The sequence below is a fragment of the Lepisosteus platostomus genome, chromosome 2 (assembly GCF_059453375.1).
Source record: "Lepisosteus platostomus isolate fLepPlt1 chromosome 2, fLepPlt1.hap1, whole genome shotgun sequence".
Classification (NCBI taxonomy): domain Eukaryota; kingdom Metazoa; phylum Chordata; class Actinopteri; order Semionotiformes; family Lepisosteidae; genus Lepisosteus; species Lepisosteus platostomus.
The window spans coordinates 3,077,098-3,095,916 of record NC_142612.1 but is presented as its reverse complement, the minus strand read 5'-3'; the positions used below and the strand labels follow the sequence as shown (position 1 = coordinate 3,095,916).

The 18,819-nt window shown below is 44.3% G+C and overlaps 1 protein-coding gene across 2 annotated transcripts in view; it reads right to left on the bottom strand.

Moving 5' to 3' along the window:
- Window positions 1-9,123: 9,123 nt before the first annotated feature.
- Window positions 9,124-18,819, bottom strand: part of arhgap20 (Rho GTPase activating protein 20) — a 43,439-nt gene continuing 33,743 nt past the window's right edge. For both annotated transcript variants that reach the window (XM_088646029.1, XM_088646021.1), the window contains exons 12-15: window positions 17,902-18,011; window positions 17,442-17,631; window positions 14,871-14,985; window positions 9,124-12,680 (exon numbers count right to left, since the gene is read on the bottom strand). In XM_088646029.1, coding sequence (XP_088502155.1) covers window positions 10,900-12,680; window positions 14,871-14,985; window positions 17,442-17,631; window positions 17,902-18,011 — 2,196 coding nt within the window. In that variant the 3' untranslated portion in view covers window positions 9,124-10,899. The remainder of the gene's footprint in view (window positions 12,681-14,870; window positions 14,986-17,441; window positions 17,632-17,901; window positions 18,012-18,819) is intronic.

The window sequence follows — 18,819 nt, the reverse complement described above, 5'->3', positions numbered from 1 at the left end:
TACAGTTGTTTAGACGCGTCGCCTTCATCCCTTGCCGTGTGATAAGTGGTGTGTGTTCATGACGGAGGGTGAGGATTTCTTGTTTTCCCACACCTATCGAGATCATCTCACTGCTGGCTGCATTGCAGGACTCGGCCGAAATCAGGCATCAAAAAGAGAAGCCAACTGCTGTCTCGGATTGGCTTATGGCACTAGGGATTCGTAAATCACGGGAATGTCACTTTATGAGGGACACAGGCGTCAGCTGGAGAAGCATTGAGTGGTGAATTCGGCCGTTTGTCCACAATGCGGTGTGAACTCCCACAACCCTGCTCTTTCCTAAGGCTGTGGAGTGAGAGAGGCGTTGAGAAACAGAAGAGATTGAGCCGAAAGAAATAATGTGGCGAGACCTGGGCTGGGGAGGAGTGTGCACAGAAGTAACTGTAGTGACTGTCCTTGTGTCATGAGGAGCCCTTGTCTGAAAGTTGGGCTCTTGGTGATTATGGTACTTCTAGGATACAGAGCTAGAGATATGCCTTTGCACGCAAGCAATTCGTACTTAAATTAAGTGTGGGATGAAAAAGCAATTATATTTCCTAGAAGCTATTGCTTTTGGCATATGCTTTGACCACACACTGGTGCAATAAAACCAGAAATAAGAGCATAATCACTTGGCACTGCAAAAAATTGCATTTCGGCTTTTCTCGAGATGCAGGGCTGTGACAGTATCTGGTTCATCATTGGTATATCACTACAGGGCGTTGGCTGCAGTTTCTTCAGAAATACAACGTTTTGGAGGTCCATTAACCTTTTTGTTGCCCTTGCTGTTTCCTGCCTGCTTCTCGGTGCTCTTCTGATGTGTGGTCTGCAGCCTCGGGTGGGTGTGATTTCCATCGCTGTTCCCAGGCATGAGCCACTCGGGTACTTTGGAGACGTAGTTTGCATCAGCAGTTCCCTGGAGCTGCACGTTTGTGACAGCAGAGAGAGTGTGCGCCTGAGGTGTTGAAAACCCGTTATGCCTTATTAAAGAATATTTAAATGTCCCCTGAAGATATTCAAAGTTGAACGTGGAAGGTTGAGGTAATGGTTACAAACTGTAGGGATGATTTTCTGATGTTTTAAGAATCTTAGTCTCGTAATCTGAATTTCTTACATTGTACGCCTCCCAGAATATGGGTTTAAGTTAGATTTTTCCATGCATTAATAACTTATCCCATTTTTTTTGTCAGTCAAGAAGAAACCTATATTTGACATCTATATATTTGATCATTTTAATTTAGAAATTTGTGGGTGTGTAAGGGTTAACACAATACAGTGATACGCGATTTGTCGACTACAGTGAACAGGTGATTTAACAATAGTTTGAAAAGCAGTTTAAAATAGTGTAACAGACGCCTTTAAGTAATTTTTCAACTTTATTAGGATGTTTTTTAGATTTGATCATGGTGGAAGAGGATAGAGGGGTAATTACCGTTATTTAAAAATAAATGCAAATAAGATGATGGGATAACATTAAAGATTAAAAAATAGTTGTACACAAAAAATGAGGCATCTGTTAGTTTGTCTACTGAGACGGTTTTAGGAGACTGTGGCCCTGATTTGTTTGGTGTTAGGTTTTAAAACCTAATCTGATGGATAGGATGAATTTCATCATATTTGTCATCATTTTCTGCAAAAAGTAATGTCAACATTCCTTGCTTTTGTATCTAAGAAAGCAATCTCCATGGGCTGAACTCATAAAAGTGACTCTCAGTCTTCGATCTCACATTAGATGTATCCTGTTCACAAAGAAGCCTGCACTGAATCTTGGCAATAATGTAATTTATGCAGTATCAGGCACTTGAGCAAAGCTAGATTTTGAGTGCCATTTACTTAAAGATGTTGACCATATGTTTCATTTATTGATTAAAGAAATTTTACAGCCTTTAAGATGGGTGGACAGGTTTAGAATAGTTTATCATTTGAGTTACTTTTAATTGTAACAGCCTCTCATGCAAAGGGGTGTCTATGCACACCTTGTCCTTACAGCATTATTGCCTGTTGTCTTTTGTATAACCTCGCTCATATAAGTCTGAATGTAATTTCCATTTTGTTATATTTTTACTGATTTCATTAACAATATAAACAATAATAGAACAATATAAATAAGACATTTATCTGTACATAGTTGACTGCTTAAAATGAGAAGTAGTCTAAGTATTATGTATACCTCAGTACATATCCAAGGTTATCAATGGGGTTTCACTTTTTGTAGGAACCCCCTAGGACTCTTAATAGCAAGTGCTGTTATCACAAAATACTACAGTAAAGCAGTGTAGAAGGATTCTACCGAATAAATATTTACATGTTAATTAAAAAAAACAATGTGTAAGATTTGTGTCTTCAGTACTGATATTTGAACATTTTGTACTTCTAGGGAGATGAGCTTTGGTTTCAGAAATTGATTTTTTTTGTTAGAATCATGCATCTGCTTGATATCTAAAAATACTTCCTGAGCCTTAACAAAAAATAAACTGCACGTGTCAGCTTTTGTCATGGTACTAAAAAAAAAAAGAAGAACCTTTAAGAAATAGTGTGGCCAGATATATGTGAGTGCATACAGGTACTGTACATCTTTCAAAAGCTGACCAGGCGAGAAAAGGCATCTTTGCTTCTTTGCTCCTTCTATTTTGATTTGAAAAGAGCCAGCAGAGGGCACCAAAGACTCGAAGAAGTGTGTTTATAGTAATCAATATCACACTGTTTTCAGCATGGGTGGTGCAGTGGAGGAAAATTAATTTTCTGTTTAGATTGCCTTCTCTCTATAACCTTTGTCTTATGACACACAGGAAATTTGGAATGAATTGGCTAAATGGTTATGACGCTGCAGCTGTTGCAAATGGGTGTAACATTTTGATCATTTTCACTGTACCCGTTTGTTATTTAGGATCAGAAATGTGCCAATCTGTTTATCAGTGTGAATGCAATGATGCTGCCCAATGTGAAGTTAAACTGCTTTTGAGCAGGGGGAATTTGAAATTAAAAACTAGCAAACAAATCTTCACTTTAATTGTATTGGTACAGTAGAAGGATAAAAGCAAAGTTGGAATTAATTGCCTGAATGGTTCTGAACAAAAGCAGCCTGTGTTGTGGGCCCAGACGAATTTGAGGATATAAAAATTATTTCAGCGTCTTGTGAGGAGCATGTTTGCCAGTTGAAGACACTGACAATACAAGTTCAGTGCAATCACGCTGTGCTTTACAAGAAATGGGTTTTGGACTGCAAGAGATCCTGGTGAAGAACATTGAAAACATATGAGAGGCTACAGAAGAGAGGGGGCCGTTTAGTCCATCCAGGCCAAGTGATGGCAGTTCTTTAGTCACATATCAGTTGCCTTGTTCTGCCAGGTGTGGAGTTCATTGGCTACACGATGTTCCACCAGGGTCAGTCCACATTTTGTGCAGAAATACAAAGACACCCTTAAGATCACTATAGGCTTCCACCCTTTGAAGCCCCATGACGCGCATGGATGCTTAGCAGGCACTCGAAGAATGGGGCTGGGTGCTGTGGGAGTTCTGTGACCCGGGATGTGTAGCTCCTGCTTTTCCGAGACTGATGTCATGGTGTTTTAGGGACCTTCATGTTTGCCACACTTGGCAGCCCCACACCGAGGTTCAATCGGCATCTGGCTCCCTGGCTGCAGGAGGGCTGTGGGCACCTTTCACGTGCCGGAGCTCCGCGCTTAATCCTGACAGTTTTTAACAGCGTGCCGATCTTTGAAGGCGGTTTCCTCTTACATGGGGAAGTCCGTGCAAGGTGAATATCTCCACCTGCAGGCCACAGCTTTCTGCGGGAACACCGTTGGCGTTGGCATGGAAATGTCCCCGATGCAGAGAGGAAAGAAACCGCTCCGGCCTTCCCACCTCTCGTCTTCATTGGACTGATTCATCCGCCTCGTATCGGGGAAAGAACAAAACAAAACCTACTCTGGCAGCGTTTCCTGGTTGGTGTGCTCTGGGAAGAACCGGGGGATCCAATGGCATCTCTTATTGCAGCTGGGAGTTTCTGAAGTGTGGATGCTGACAGCTGTGCTCTGATCTCCCAAAGGCGGCAGGGTGGTCTTTCTGGGCTCGGAAAGGGTGAGCTCTGGGCAGCGCCAGCACGCCTCTTCCTCAGGTTGCACATGCGCAGCGTCATCAGGTGACCCCTCTTCCTCCCTGCCACCAGCCATGCTGGGGTCCTGTCTTCCCAGCTGCCCCCGCACAAGATTGATGGCAAATTCTAGGAGTGGCAGCAGAAAAATGAGGTGGACTGTTGTTCTTGTCACGATTTACCTGATTTTTTGAAAAGATATATTATTTTTCTCCAGGAGCCTGTCAGAGCTGCTGTGATCTTTAGTGTCTTTTTTAATGTCTGCATCTGAGCCTTGCTATTTGAAATGTCTACCAGTGCCGAATGGTCTCTGTGTAAATCACATCTCTGTCCATAACAGTTCTGCCTATTTCCAGTCCCCCTGCATTTTATTTAAACCACGGGTGTTTACAAATTAACAATAAAAATGATTAAATTTGGTGGACGTAGCTCTGTTACAAATGTTACAGCATCAGTTTGTGAAGCTTTCTCTCAGTGGTTGCACAGCAGTACTGTGTATTAAATAACACAATTGTACAACAGTTTCACAAAAGCTATTTGCACACAGTACAGTCAGTGTGTTTAGATCCTACTGCCTATAAGCTCAGAAACCCAGAATTCTACCCCTGGAATCTAAAAGCACTACGACACATCTTAAAAGGCCAAAAAGAGAGAATCCTGCACAATAATACAAAGACAGATGTAACCCAATTGAATCTCTCTTCCTTCAACGTGGATTCCCAAATTAATGGGAATCCATTTTCCTCTTCTAGAAATGCGTCACCAAACTAGGAGAGAATTTTTTTAATCCTAAGGATTCCACAATGTAGTAAGTTAGTTTCCTCATAATAAGAGGGCAAGATATCTATAGTGTTGAGATTACTAAGCCAGAATCTGAACTCCAGTACTGCTCAGAAGAAAGATTTGTCTTGCACGACTCAAGCGGTCTGGATAGAGGAGGGTAGATGATGATGATGATGGATGAAGATGTTTTCTCTTGTCCTTGTCCTGGCCTCTCCATCACTGTTGAATATTGATTCTTCAATAGATGACCACAATTCAGACATGATTCACAATCAAGTTAACCTGAGTGTGGCTTTAAAACCACCCTTTGATTTCCTGTGTTTACATGCCTCTGAGCCTACAGACAGCTGGAAAACACTTTGAAACAATATCTTTTGTTCTGAGCTTTCTGAGCGGTTCTTTTCTCGCTAAGTTTTGCTCTTCCCCCCCTAGTCATAACGTATGTATAAAATGTATCCTTTAGGGCAATCAGAAGAACAAATCTATAAAAATCCTTTTATTACACGTGTATGGAAGTAAATCTATATATCTCTGCGGAAGAGCTGATACTGGCTTGAAGCACAGAATGTTCTGAAAAGAAGCCATGTGCAGAAATAGCCACCGCGTTTGTCTAAAGCACGTTTGGGGACATCTGGTCTGCGAATCCCTTTGAAGCAGAAGGATTCCGAGTTTGAATTGGAACGCGTGAGGCCCGGAGGGGGGGGCGGAAAATCCTTTTCTCATAATGTCACAGAAGGTCAGGCAGCTGAGGGCCCCAGGTGCCCTCGTGACGCAGGAGGCCTGGGTAGGAAATGCCAGCTTTGATGGAAGGAGCGTGTCCGGGGGTTACGGGCCCGACGCTCAAAGTGTCGCTCCCGCGGCGAGGCTGTCGGGCGACCCTGACCGCGGGGGGCCGAAGGACAAAGTGCACCAACAGGCGAGGTGTCTGCTGGCACAGCCTTTGAAGGTGGGAGTCGGGGGGGGGGGAGTCCAGCCATGCTGGGCTCTGTGAGCACCCCCCCCACCTCACTCTGGAAAGCACCTTGCCCACCTCCAGTCCCCAGGTTGGTGTCCGTACCGCGCTGCGCGTCTGAACTGTCCCGACAGCCGGCTTCCCGTCGGGTCACGCCTCGGCCTCTTCCTCTTGCCTCCCTTCCTGCTGGACGTCACAGAGCCCCCCCCAAATCTGCCCCCCCCCCTCCGCTGTTGAGAGGAAACATGATGTGAGACTGGCTCCAGGGGGAACGGCAGTCCCGATCTCTTGGACTGGTTCCTACGTTTCAGTAACAAAATAAAATCCTCGCGGCCGCAGAAACAATTGAACGAATTTCGAATGGATCGCCGGACCGCGCGCGTTGGCGACGTCGCGCCCCGCGCCCGAATTCCCCACAGATGGCGACGTGGAGCGGCCCTTCCTGCTCACTAGTCACTGTAAGGGCTGATGTCATGGGATGTAGGAGCGAATACATGCAGGTTGTGCAGCAGAGATTTTGCCACAAAAAAGTTCCAACAAGATCTGCAGGCAGAGCGAACAAGTAGTATTTGTAGACAAAACCTTCGCAGTTGAGTGTAGTATTTTTACGGGATTAAAAGCGATGTGTTTACAAGCCTCCTTCTTTACAATGTGAGAGGGCTGCACAGGCTCAGAGGGAACAGGGAAACTCCACACACAGGGTACCCCAGGCAGAACTGAACCCAGGTCCCCACAAGCCATTGCCATGAAGGGATTATATCAAAACGTAATTGGCCAAGTCCTTCATAGGAGATAATGCTTTCTGTATATGCCAAGTACATCATTTTCTAATATCTTGATGCCCCACTTTCCTGTTGTTTCCTAACCTTTCCTAGCCAAAGAATTTTAGCGTTGAGCACCTCTGAAAATCTGAAAAACATTGCCGTCGTACAAAACTGTGTGGCCTATAATCTGTATCAGCAGAAGGCGTTTTTGAGGGCATCGAAGGGCATTCACATGGACCCATGACAGTGTAGAGTTGTAGTTGTTAAGGGAATGAAGAGGCTGCACAGACTCTTTTGGTTTCACATTATGGGAGCAGGGAGCAGACGGCACAGTGATAGCAAGGGAACCCCCACTGCTTTCACCCAGTGTGCCCAAATATAACAGACTACCTGATGAGGTGATATATAAACACAGCAAATGAACATTGGACCTAATACAATGAGTTCACTCAATCGATCAATTCAAGCTTTATTATCCCCTGGGGGGTTATTGGCAGATATACAGTACTGAGAGAGGTTACAAAAGTGCAAATTAAGCACACTTTTATCTAGCCACAATATCCACCAGTGATGATTCATTATCCCTCTGAAATGTTGTTTTGGTGATCTGTTAAAGCAAATCCTGCCGTGAAATCGGATTTTTTTGGTCTCACAGCAGCGTCACGCGTCATGCACGACGCAGGAAGGCCCACGCCGGTGATCCCTTTCCCCGCCTGTGGGCGGTTAGATGAGACACGCGAGAATGATGCCTGTTGTGACCCCTCCACGCTGCCCCGCGTGCTGAGGTCACTGGTGTGAGCACTGCTCGTGCAGTACGCTTGACTTGACTTACCCAGCTAAGCTTGTAGTTCATGGCCCAGGTTCATGTAGTCATGTGAAGTGGCTAAGACTTCTTCTGCCTTGAGGATTTGTTTTTTGCAGTGGGGAAGTGACAAACCAGCACCAATTGAAAGCAATTAAACGAAGCGCTCTGAGGCCACGTGAAAAGATTAGATGTGCTGCCACAATAGAATTCCACTGTCAGCCATTAGCAGAGAGATTTTGTTCATGGCACAATGAGGGAATCGATTGTAGTGATGGAACCATGCATGGTTCCCTGCTGGTCATGCAGCAGGACACCTCAGAGTTTATTTCCCTTCATTATAAAAAGTATTAAATTAAACCTGAATCTAAGCTTAATTCAGACACCTTAAAACTCCACATTACAATCACATTCAAATGATCTCGATAAAGATTGTAGCAGAGATCACCCATATTTGTTTGAAAGGCAAAACTGGGGGTTAAGTGGTATGTTTTGGAATTTGGTGGCTAAATTCATCTCTCGGGGACTGAAAACCAATGAAGGCTGTTATTCACGAGGGAAAGCAATTTGGAGAATGAGCCTAGTTACGCCAAAAACTGACACAATCCTCAGCTGCCCTTCAGAAAAATGGTTTGGTTTTTATAAGGGCTTGGATGCAATAAATTCTACTGTTATTTCTTTGTGGTAAGTGAAAATGACGAGCTCTTTATGGTCTTTAATGATGGAATGTGCTACCTGTTTCTTCACGAGCATCGTGTCCTCACAGGATGAGGGCTACCCACTCCTGCTGAACCCACAGAGCCAGATCTTCTCATAGACAAAGGGAAACAAGGTGAACACGTTCTTAGCTGCTCGTAACTCATCTGCAGTCTCTCCCAGCGCCTACCTTCTCTGAGTTTGGGCCGCCAGTCTCCATGGCAACAATACACTGAATCGGCTCTGCAGAAAGGCGTCAACAAAAGCCGTTAAAAACGTCGGCTCTGCCGCGGCAGCCGCCTGCACCTTCTCTCCAGATGTTTCCTTCGGAGACCTCCCGGCCCTGCGCTACAACACAGGTAGCGCAACGTGTGCAGCACACTGAGCAGGCCGTAATACTACGGACAAGATCCGAGTTCATCCGCGGGCCTAGGACGCGGGGCTCGTCAGAAAAACACAGCACTTGGGCGGAGATTTTCCGTGGTGTCAAAGCACAACCTGGAGCCAAGGATTCACTTCAGACTGCTGGCTGGATCTCATCCACGGGGTAACGAGCTTGACGCAGGTTCCACTGCTGTCGGATTCAGAGCTGTAAATCAGAGGTGTTTATCCAACTCATTCTGTTTGAGTACTTCAACAACGTACGGCAGGGAGCCATGTTTGAGGCACATGGGGAAGAATCTTCAGGTTTCATAGCATAATACAGTTAAGGTGGAAATGCTTCCGGTGTTTCTCCGAGGTGGAAAGCAAGGAAGAATGTCCCCCGTCACGGAACCTGTAATTAGGATGGAGAAGTGCCTCAGGCACACTTTGAGGAATGGTTTCCTGACTCCTTCTTTTCAGCTAGGAGGCCCTGGCCTGTGTTTCCCTGTGGGAGACAGCCCCTCCAGAATCAGCTTATTATTTGATCTTCTGCAGGCTGTTGCTGAAGACAGACACTTCCTGCTTCTTAGATCCAACGAACAAACATCTTTTTTTTTCTTTAATACACTGAATTATAAGGCTTTACGTAATATTTTCATGAAAAGTGTGATACTTTATTTCATATGCATGACAACAGAATTCCACAATATAGAAATAGTGCACTTTTTAGCAAATATACTTTTAAGAGACAGCAGCATGATTGACATTTACAAATATACACATTCAGTTCTTACAGCTTATACAGCTACGCATTTTATAGTATCATTTTATAAATAGTGTACATACAGCATTATAAACATTTTCTCCTAAAATAATAGATTTATATATATATAATTTTGGGGCTCTTCTATATCAAAATCATATAGTTTCAGATGATTATGGCAGCGGTGATTTAACAACCTTAAATGTCAAAATGTTTTTTTAAAAAACAATCACAACATCATTACAGTATACAGTATGTGTACAGATGTCTAAAAATTTTTTAAAAAAACTAAATTCTTCAGATTACATATTTCTACTGTAATGTACTTAATTCATAGACATAAAACCTAATCAGTTTAAGGACGGCTCTTTGCTCTGCAAAGTCTCTGCGTGGTGAGATGACTACTCCCCAAATTCCTGGTTGCTTAATAAGTACATTTCTCATATCAATAAGATAGAGCATCTCGTAGTAATTTAGACACAGGCCAAAATCCTTGCAGGCTCGAAATTACTTTGCCCTCTTAATGAAGACGATCTGGATCCATCCACCTTTTTTTGCCCAAAGCCCCCATTCCGAAAGGAATTTTAAAGCCTTTTGCTCTCCTCCCCGATGTAATTTGTAAATGTAACTCCTTCTCCTGGCCAGAATGTTCGAGATCAACTTAAAGGATTACATCTTCATCTCCTTCTCCGTGTTACTGTGGATACTTCTGTGGCACAGCAGACGTGTCTGGGAGCCAAGGAGGTAACACTGCCTGACACTGGAATGTCAACAGCGGAGTGTTTCGTGTTTTGACCGAAAATGTTTGTGTCTTTCTTCCTGCTATTTTAAAGTCTGAAATGTAACTGTTAACATCTGTATTTATTAACAGGGATTGTATTCATTCTCTCTGGCATGTGTCACAACAAGTATAGAGAATTCCCAGTTGCATTTTACAACATTTAAGAAAGGTTACAAATGGGTAGAAGTCAGTAGGCTCATCTGGCCTGTTAGGTGGTGAGTAGCTCATTGATCCCAAGATCTCACCCAGCTGTGTCTTGACAGAAGCCAGGGGATGAGCTTCAACCACACGGCCGGGCAGCTTGTTCCCCACTCCTCCCTCAAACAGCCGTTGAGTGGAGAAGTGCCTCCTGTTCTCAGTCTGAAATAAAATACCTTCTATCTTGGAACATGGAACCTTGCATCCAAAACGAAACACATAGTAAGACGTAATTTATATTTGCAAAAAGCATTTATTTTAAAAGTACTGAAGATCCTTCTTGATGACTAGGACTAACAGACATTCTAGTTGTGGAGTACGACACAACATATATAATACATTTAATAAATATGATAACTGGAATAATAGTGTTCGAGAAAGTGGAATGAGTATTGTATTTTCTGTCATCTCTCCGTAACTGTGATAAAAAAGTGCATTGCTTTCAAAGCATACAACACAAAACACTCTTGGTAACAGGTCCTGTGTGCACTTGTCATTGGGAGACCATCTGAAACGTACTGGAAAATATAAATTACAGACTGCTGACTGTGGGAATCCCCTACATATGCATTACTGAGACACTCAAGCTTTGGAAGGGGCATCAACTTGCTGATACAGAGTGAATTTCCAGAGTCAGAAACACAGACCTGTCGCGTATAAAGCTGTACAGAGCGATTCCTTCCCCTTCACACGTACGATTCCTCAGCAAAGAGCATCTGATCAAAGTCTTCGAACTTGGGGTCGCTGCACCTCTTACTCTGCCACTCCCTCTTGCTCTGAAGGACCGCACGGGTCACTTCCTGAGTCTTTTTCAAACAGTTCTCACCACCCGTCTGGGAGAAATAATCCTTCACCGCCTGGGTGGCGGCGGGCGAAAGGCAACAGCTGGGCTGTGAATCGGGATCCAGGCCCCTGCTGCTCGCGTCCACGTCGGAGATCCTGAGCCTGTGGCCCCGCAGAGCCCCGGCCGCCAGGTCTTTGCTTTCTCTAGCGGGCAGAGGCCTGTGCTGCCTCTCCGGGTCCCAGGAGAAGGGCGCCCAACGCGAGCCGACACCGGGCTCGGAGGAGCGTCGCAGCGCTGGGCTTCTGGGGCGCTCGGTGCCCAGGGTGAAGGACTGAGACTGCTGTCTCCTCATGGGGTGAACACACAAGGAGACACCCTGCCCATAGAACACAGCTTCAGGGAGCTGTCCCAGTTCACCGTCTCTAGCCGGACTCCTCTCTACTTTCAGGGTTGGCAGTCTGGGCTGCAGGGAAGCGTCTGTCTGCTGGCTACCACTCTTGTTGCTCTCTGGCTCATGCAGGGGCCCGAGGTCCTTTACAGAGAAACCTTTTTGTCTAGCCTGGTAAAATGGAGGCTTTGACCGATAAATCTGCAGTATGGCCTCCTGATAGGGCGGCGGCCTGCTCCGCTCTTTCGTGCCCCCGTCTGCCGGCTCTCTGGCTGTTTTTCCAACTTCCTGACAAGCGTCTTCCAGGGGAACTCGAGGAGTCTCGCTGGGAAGCGGGCTTTTGCTCCGGTTTGCGTCTTCTTCCTCTTCTTCTGCGGCGCAGCGCCGCTCTCTCTTGCACAGGGACCAGCTGCGGTCTTTCTTCAGCCACGTGTTGGGGTGCAGGCTGTGGGGGCTCCTCTGGAGCGTCCACTCGCAGCTCTCCTTGGGGCAGCCGGCCGGTCTCAGCTTGTCCGGTTTGGGGCTGGAGCGCAGGACGGGGGACAGCAGGCTGGGAGACCGCGGAGACAGCTCGCCCTGGGCCCTCGGGAAGCAGGGCTCGGCGGGCGTGAAGACGGAGTGGTCGGAGTACTGGGAGAAGGCGCTGTCCAGGGAGCTCATGGAGGAGCCTGACGGGGACGTGCCGGGCGAAGACAGGCTGGAGCAGCTGGTGGCGGGGCAGAGGTTGAGCCTCAGTGGGGGAGGCTGTTTGAGCTTCAGGCGCGAAGGGTTCCGCGAGTCCCCCCTGTCCTTGCCCGCCCGTCCCGAGTCTGCGTCTCTGCCCTGGCGGCAGTCTCGCCTCTCCAGCTGTAAGCCGTGGAGCTGCTCCACGTAGCCCTCCTCGTCTGCGGCGATCACGGCGTCGTAGCTGGCCTTCCGGACCACCGCCTCGTGCTCCTCACCCGGCGGGCCCGAGCCCGACGGCAAGAGGCAGAGGGTGGGCTCCGAGCAGCGGCGGTGTCTCCTGGCGCCCCTCGGGTACAGAGAGCCTGTCTCCAGCGGCTCCCTGCCAGGCCGGCTCTGCCGGGCCGCGGGGGCCAGCTTCCTGGACCGGGTCAGGGGGGGCAGCCGGAGGCGGACGGGCTCGGCTTCGGGCTGGTCCAGGTCGCCGTCGCTCAGGGTGATGACGGAGTCCCTGCTGCGGTTGTCCTGCTTGTCCTTCCTGCCCAGCTCCGGGAAGGGAGAGTCCGCGTCGTCGTTCAGCTCGTTTTCCAGACTGTCGTAAGAGGAGTCATTCATCTGGAAGTAGGACGCATCTGGGCCCGGACAAAAGGAACGTAAATGTCAGCACGGGGGGATCCACACCCACAGGACATTCAACATACTCTAAGGTGTACCCAAGCACCTCTGAAAACAGGTTCCTCTACATGACGTTTAAGGGCAAATGCTTTTCTGTGTGTTTTCTCCTTCGGATGAGACGTTAAACTGAGATCCTGACTTTCTGTGCACATTAAAAATCCCAGGTGTTACTCAGGTGTACTGGCCACATTTCCCCCTGGCCTTTACCAATCGTGGCCTCCTAATAACCCCCATCTCTGAACTGACTTCATCACTCTGCTCTCCTCTGAGAGCTGGTGTGTGGGGAGTATACTGGCGCACTCTGGGCTACACACTGTGTGATGGGTGGTGGTGGAGGGGATCCCCATTACCTGTAAAGCGCTTTGAGTGGAGTGTCCAGAAAGAGCAAGATGTAAGTATAAGGAATTATTATTATTTATCTCTTAACTGTTGTAACCTTTATAAAGTTTCCAATTTACTTTTCCTGGATAAAAAACTATTTTCAATACATTCACAGATACATACAAAGACTTTAATTGTAGGTAGTGTTATATAGCCAGATAACCAATTTCTGAAAAATTGAGATAATCTTTTCTGTCTTGTTTTACAGTAGCATTTTATAACACTTAAATAAACACTGTAAAACTAAAATACCCTTATTATTAGACACATCCATTAGGATACGTAAAAAAGTTGTCACAAATAACATTTCAGCCCTTGAATTATTCCACTAGTACCTAAACAAACAAACATGAGTTCAGAGACCTACAATAATGCAAGCATCAAAACATTGAACATGCTCATCTTTATTTTTATTCTGTAGGTAGATCTTAAATTTACACTGATTGGACTTCTAGGACAAGGAAGTTTACAACAACAGGTTAGCAAAACAACCTTAGGTTAGGGTATGAGAATGATCGGATCTGATACTAATTTAGAAAAAAAAAGAACTCATTTTGTCTTTGAATCTTTTGTTTTCCAGATTTCATGGAACTGATAATGGAAATCTTAAACTAATTCCTTAAGAGAGCATTCCGAAGAAGTCAAAGGTGCCAACAAAGAGCCCGTGAAATGACTAAAGGTCAAATACCGCGGGATAAAAAAATTCCATACTGACCTATCATTAGAAGGAACTACCACTAGATGCTGGCCAGTTTAGTCAGCCTATCTTACAATCTAAAAGTCTAATGATTGTTATTGTCATTTTTTATTATGTCGTATTTTAAACCTTTTTTTTGCATTTAAAACAACCAGGTACAACGCTTTGCACGTCGTCATGGAAAGTTTCAAAATGCAAGGCTAAAAAAAATCAAAAGTATTTCAAAATTCAGCTCCCATCCATGCATTCAATTTCTATCTTTATCCACTGGACGGTCAGGAAAATTCAGCTTTTCAGGAAAAAAAACCCCCACAAACCATTCTGCAAAGTGATATCTAGAAGAACTCGAGGAATGAAAGGAATGAACAAGGAATTAAGGAGAACGTGCTGCGATGCATGAGACACGCTCAAGTGTCCACTTATCAGAACTGTAACGTGAAAAATGTCTGATTGATTGCCTTTATTATTCCTGCTGTTTGGAATTAGTGGGATCTTTTGCTGGAGATCCAATATTGTGGCGAGAAATACAATCACCTTGGTCTTGCTTAAAATGACAGCTACAGGGAAGATAGTTTCAGCTGACTGACACAAAAGTACAATTTTTCAACACGTGCTATCAAGCTAACGCTGAGGTATTCCATTTATTTGTCCTATTTTACAAAACTATCCAAAGCAAGTGATCATGTCTAATGGTACAACTGGGGATGGTTTCTGTCGAGATAGTTCTCTCCCTTCTGCTCGTCACTCCTTTCAACTTGTATCAAGTTGGTATTTCGCTGTACGTTCGGCTCCTTTGTTTCCTAAAAACACTTCATATTTGGACAAGATTGAAATGAGCGCTCTCTTCTATACAGAGGGCACTGTGGAGTTGCAAAGCTCATTTGCAGGGCAGCTGACTTCACTAAATTAATAAAATATTGACCTCCAGAGCAACTGCGTCTTCCTCAAGGTGCTCAAGGATGCTGCAGAATGAAAGATGCAATTTTTATGTACTGTACTATACTATAGTATGAAAGACGTGTGGTGACATTTTCGTGACTTGCGGTGCACAATAACTCTGTGGCCTTACCTGAGCCGTGATCACTGCCGGCGCGTTTCTGCGGTAAACTCCCAAAAAGGCCAGTGACATCTTCCCCGAAGATCTTGTCACAGTTCTCTATTACAAACTGCACAACGCTGGAGACCTGAAAGAAAACAGTGTTCGTTTTTATACTGTAGTGGTCACAACTGTACAGATATGAGCTCCCTGCATCCAAGGTCCTTCTTCAGCAAAAACTACAGGCTCATTTCTCACACCAGTTCTGACTGAGGTGAATTGTGTGAATCATGACTGGCACGATTCCTTTCTGTTAATTCATAACCTACGCCATATCTGTTCCTGAATCCTGAAGACAGAGTACACCTTTACTGTATATTCTTTCTATGAATGTGAGGACATCTAAAAACCTTAATAATTGGCCAACATATTACAGGACAAGGCTTTAAAAAAAAGTCTAGAGTATTTAAAAATGTGCTGGTAAACATTAGTAGAAAACTCTTGGCAGAATGCAACTGAAAAAGGAGTGTTGTCCCACATCTTTTAAGAGTTATAATAACACCAGTATTTTCTTGAAATGTACTGTAGCACTAGATAAATGATGTACAGTAAATACCACAAATACTATCCTTCTTTTTAAAATTACAGACCCCCTCATCAAACTTTGAAATCTCAGATCATGTTACTGTCTTGAAACACGTTATATACTGTATTCTGAGAGGCATGAAAAAAGAGGGCTAATCAATTGGAAGTATTCTTCATTGTTAACTCCAACACACCTGCAAAAGGAATGTATTTATATATGCCTCTTTATTCAGGCCACCATTCCACAGAGAACCATTATGAAGTCAGACATGCTGTCTTGTTACAGATTTATGAAAGTAACTAGCTGATGTTTGTAACCTTCTATTTTCAATTTAGTGATTTATAATTCAGCTCTTCAAATGTTTCTTCCATAACTTGTCACAGTGATTTGTATTTTCAAACACTGTTTCATGGTTTTGACTTGGAAACAGTTTTTACACATCAATCTCAAAGAAATCATTTGTTGTTCTGATTTTTCTCTTCTCTTTTTACTGTTGTTAATCGTCTTCCTTCTTTACAAGAACATCACATATAGTAAACCCTTTGTCACAAGACAGTATTTCATACACATACGTTAGATATTTTAATAATGCACTATTGATGACGAAGGATCCCCTGAAATGTGCAGTCTATGAAAAAGATGGTTTTTCAAATGGCCACAAGTATTTTACAACAGCTTTGCTTTTCTGTGATGAGTCAGAGCCATAATCTCAGCATAGTCGTGTTTTAAAATACTATCCAATCACAGTTATTAAAACTACTATTTTTCAAAAGCCACTAACACTTTTAGGAGTATAAGATCCTATTTCACAGTAAAGTATCAGGATTCAAAAGCTTCAAGCTTCAGACAATTGTGAAGGTCTAGCAGACACAAAGTGCATTTCATTAACCTGGGACTCCCAAGCAGCCCAGGTTCACTAGAACAATATTTAAAATGAATATAAAACAAATAAATAAGACTACTGATGTTGAATGTAACATGTTTTATTCAATCAAAATCATTGAAACCCAGAGAAATATTTAAGTCTCTGGCTGCTGTGTGTCCACAAGAAACATAGTTGGATCATATTTTCCCAACTATAAACATTTCCTGTTTTTTTTTCAAATTGGAATATTCTAAAAAATGTGCAAAACTGTTTTACATTGAATTTATGAGAGGAGCAGTGTCCTCAGGAATGCAAAGGAAACCTTTTAATAGCTTTATATGGGTCTGAATTTCAAATTCCACAAAAATGTAAACACTCTTCGGCGTGCAATAAAAAAGAAAAACGCTCTGTGACACGTCTCAGGGCGAATGACGCAAATGCACCGCAGTCCTATCAGCGAAAGGCTTAAATTTGTGGAAACGATACACAATGGATGTATCTTTCCTAAATCAACCAGTTATCATAAATGACCTTGACTGCAAACAAAAAGGTTTAAAACAAAAAAAACAGCCTAAGCTTTAAAATGCTTTAAAAGAATGATCACAAAAAACAGTCGAACGTATACTCTTTCTGGAGTCTGTTAGCCTTTTTGTATATATCTTAATTTTACATCTAGCACTCTCTATAGTGATACCCGGGTCCTGTCCCCTCATTTGATCAATGAAATTATCACCACAGCTACAAACGTTGCAAACTGACAGACAAACAGAAACATGTTCACTTCATCCCGTTCCAGCCACTGCCGGACCGGCTACCTGTACTGTGAGTGTTAAAAGTTGAGGATTTACTTTAGATTTGATTAAATGGGTTTTAAACTGTTTTCGGAGGCACTGTGATGGCGGGGGATGTTCTACAGACATATACGGCCAAAATACGGATTACTTGATTACATGTTATTTATGTTATGTTATTACATGTTACTGTTATTGCTATTGTGTAACTGTCTATTGTCTTATCTTCTGTCCTATTTATATACTGCACCTGAGTGACTAATGAGAAACACTTTTCATTATACTATGCACCTGTGTAAGTTTAATGACAATAAAGTTGAATTGAATTGAATTGAAAAACTACTGCATCTTTAAATTCTCACCTTCTTGGTTCCTTCGCTTTCGCCCTCCGGGCTGGCTGGCGCAGGAGCCCAAAGCATGCTGGGAGCGATGCACACGGCCAGGTTGAACGCGTTCATCTGATTCTCTGCAGAGTTCTTCTCAATGCAGTGAAGGACTCCGAACAGGTGCCTTAACAGGAGCATGTTTTCTTTTGGAAGTTCTTCCATGAGGCTACAGAATAACAACACACACCGCTTAACACGTGCACAGCCCATCTTGAGCAAAGCTCCACACACACAAAAAAAAACGTTTGGTAACACTCAATCCTTAGTGGCAGTCCACATTCGAGCAGCCTAAGAAAATAAAGCTTTTTCTGCATTTTATCTTTGCAGCAACGACTTCAGACTACGACGCATGCTCTTCGAACTCTTGCCTGTGTGGTATCTAGACCTGCCTAGACGAGCGGCGTGTCTGTGGAGAGGGACTCCCCTGTGCGGTTACCTCTGCGTGGCCCGGATCCTCTGCTCGTCACGCCCCTGGTCCATCACGCTGACCCACCTGTCGTAGAGCTCCAGCGACAGCAGGCTGCCAGGAATGTTGCGCAGGAAGTCCTGTGGGATGGGGAACGGCCATGTGTGACACTCAGCATTCCCAATCCCACCGCTGACACCACCGTCAGGGCAGCAGGGAGACCTGACTACGGATCAGCGGTCGGACACGCAAGACTGCACTGCGTGTGGCTGCTGGAGAGGAAGTCCTACTAAGACACCGGTTGAGGAAGAGCATTGCCGGTGTATTCGGTGAAACAAGTGGAAAACACCCGAGTTACTCCACTGCTCGGAGTGGAAAGGGAAGATGAGCAACACAGCAGACTGGCAGCAGGTCTCCATTATGTCCACTTAATGCGTTGCACTCCTACTGCCAAGATTACATTTGTGAGCTTTTTTTTTTCTGATGACTTCAGATACGCCCAAATTAACGATCTCCTGGACGAGCAATAAATAATGAATAAAGTTGTAAGCACTTTCCGTCTTCTTAAAGAGCTTTGCCACCCGCAATATAGCACAACAAACAAGTGATTTATTAAAAGCCAAATACCAGAAACGTCCAGTGTGATATACGGAATGCTAGAGACTGCTGCAGGATATCAGGCACGGATGAAGCAGAGCCACCCAGAAGCTATACAGCTATACAGGGTAAGATGCTGCAAGTTAGCGAGTTTAGAAAGGATGAAGTTTGTCTTTGATTTCCTTTATATGTAAGTAAATATTTTAAACAAAATTATTATTCTCCAACACTCTTTCTTTAGAAGACGTTCCAGCAAACGTATCACCGAGCACACTTCATTTTGGCAGGAATTACAATCTGCCCCCTTTTTTTTAGGACTTTTATGGAATACTAACATAATATTCCAACAGA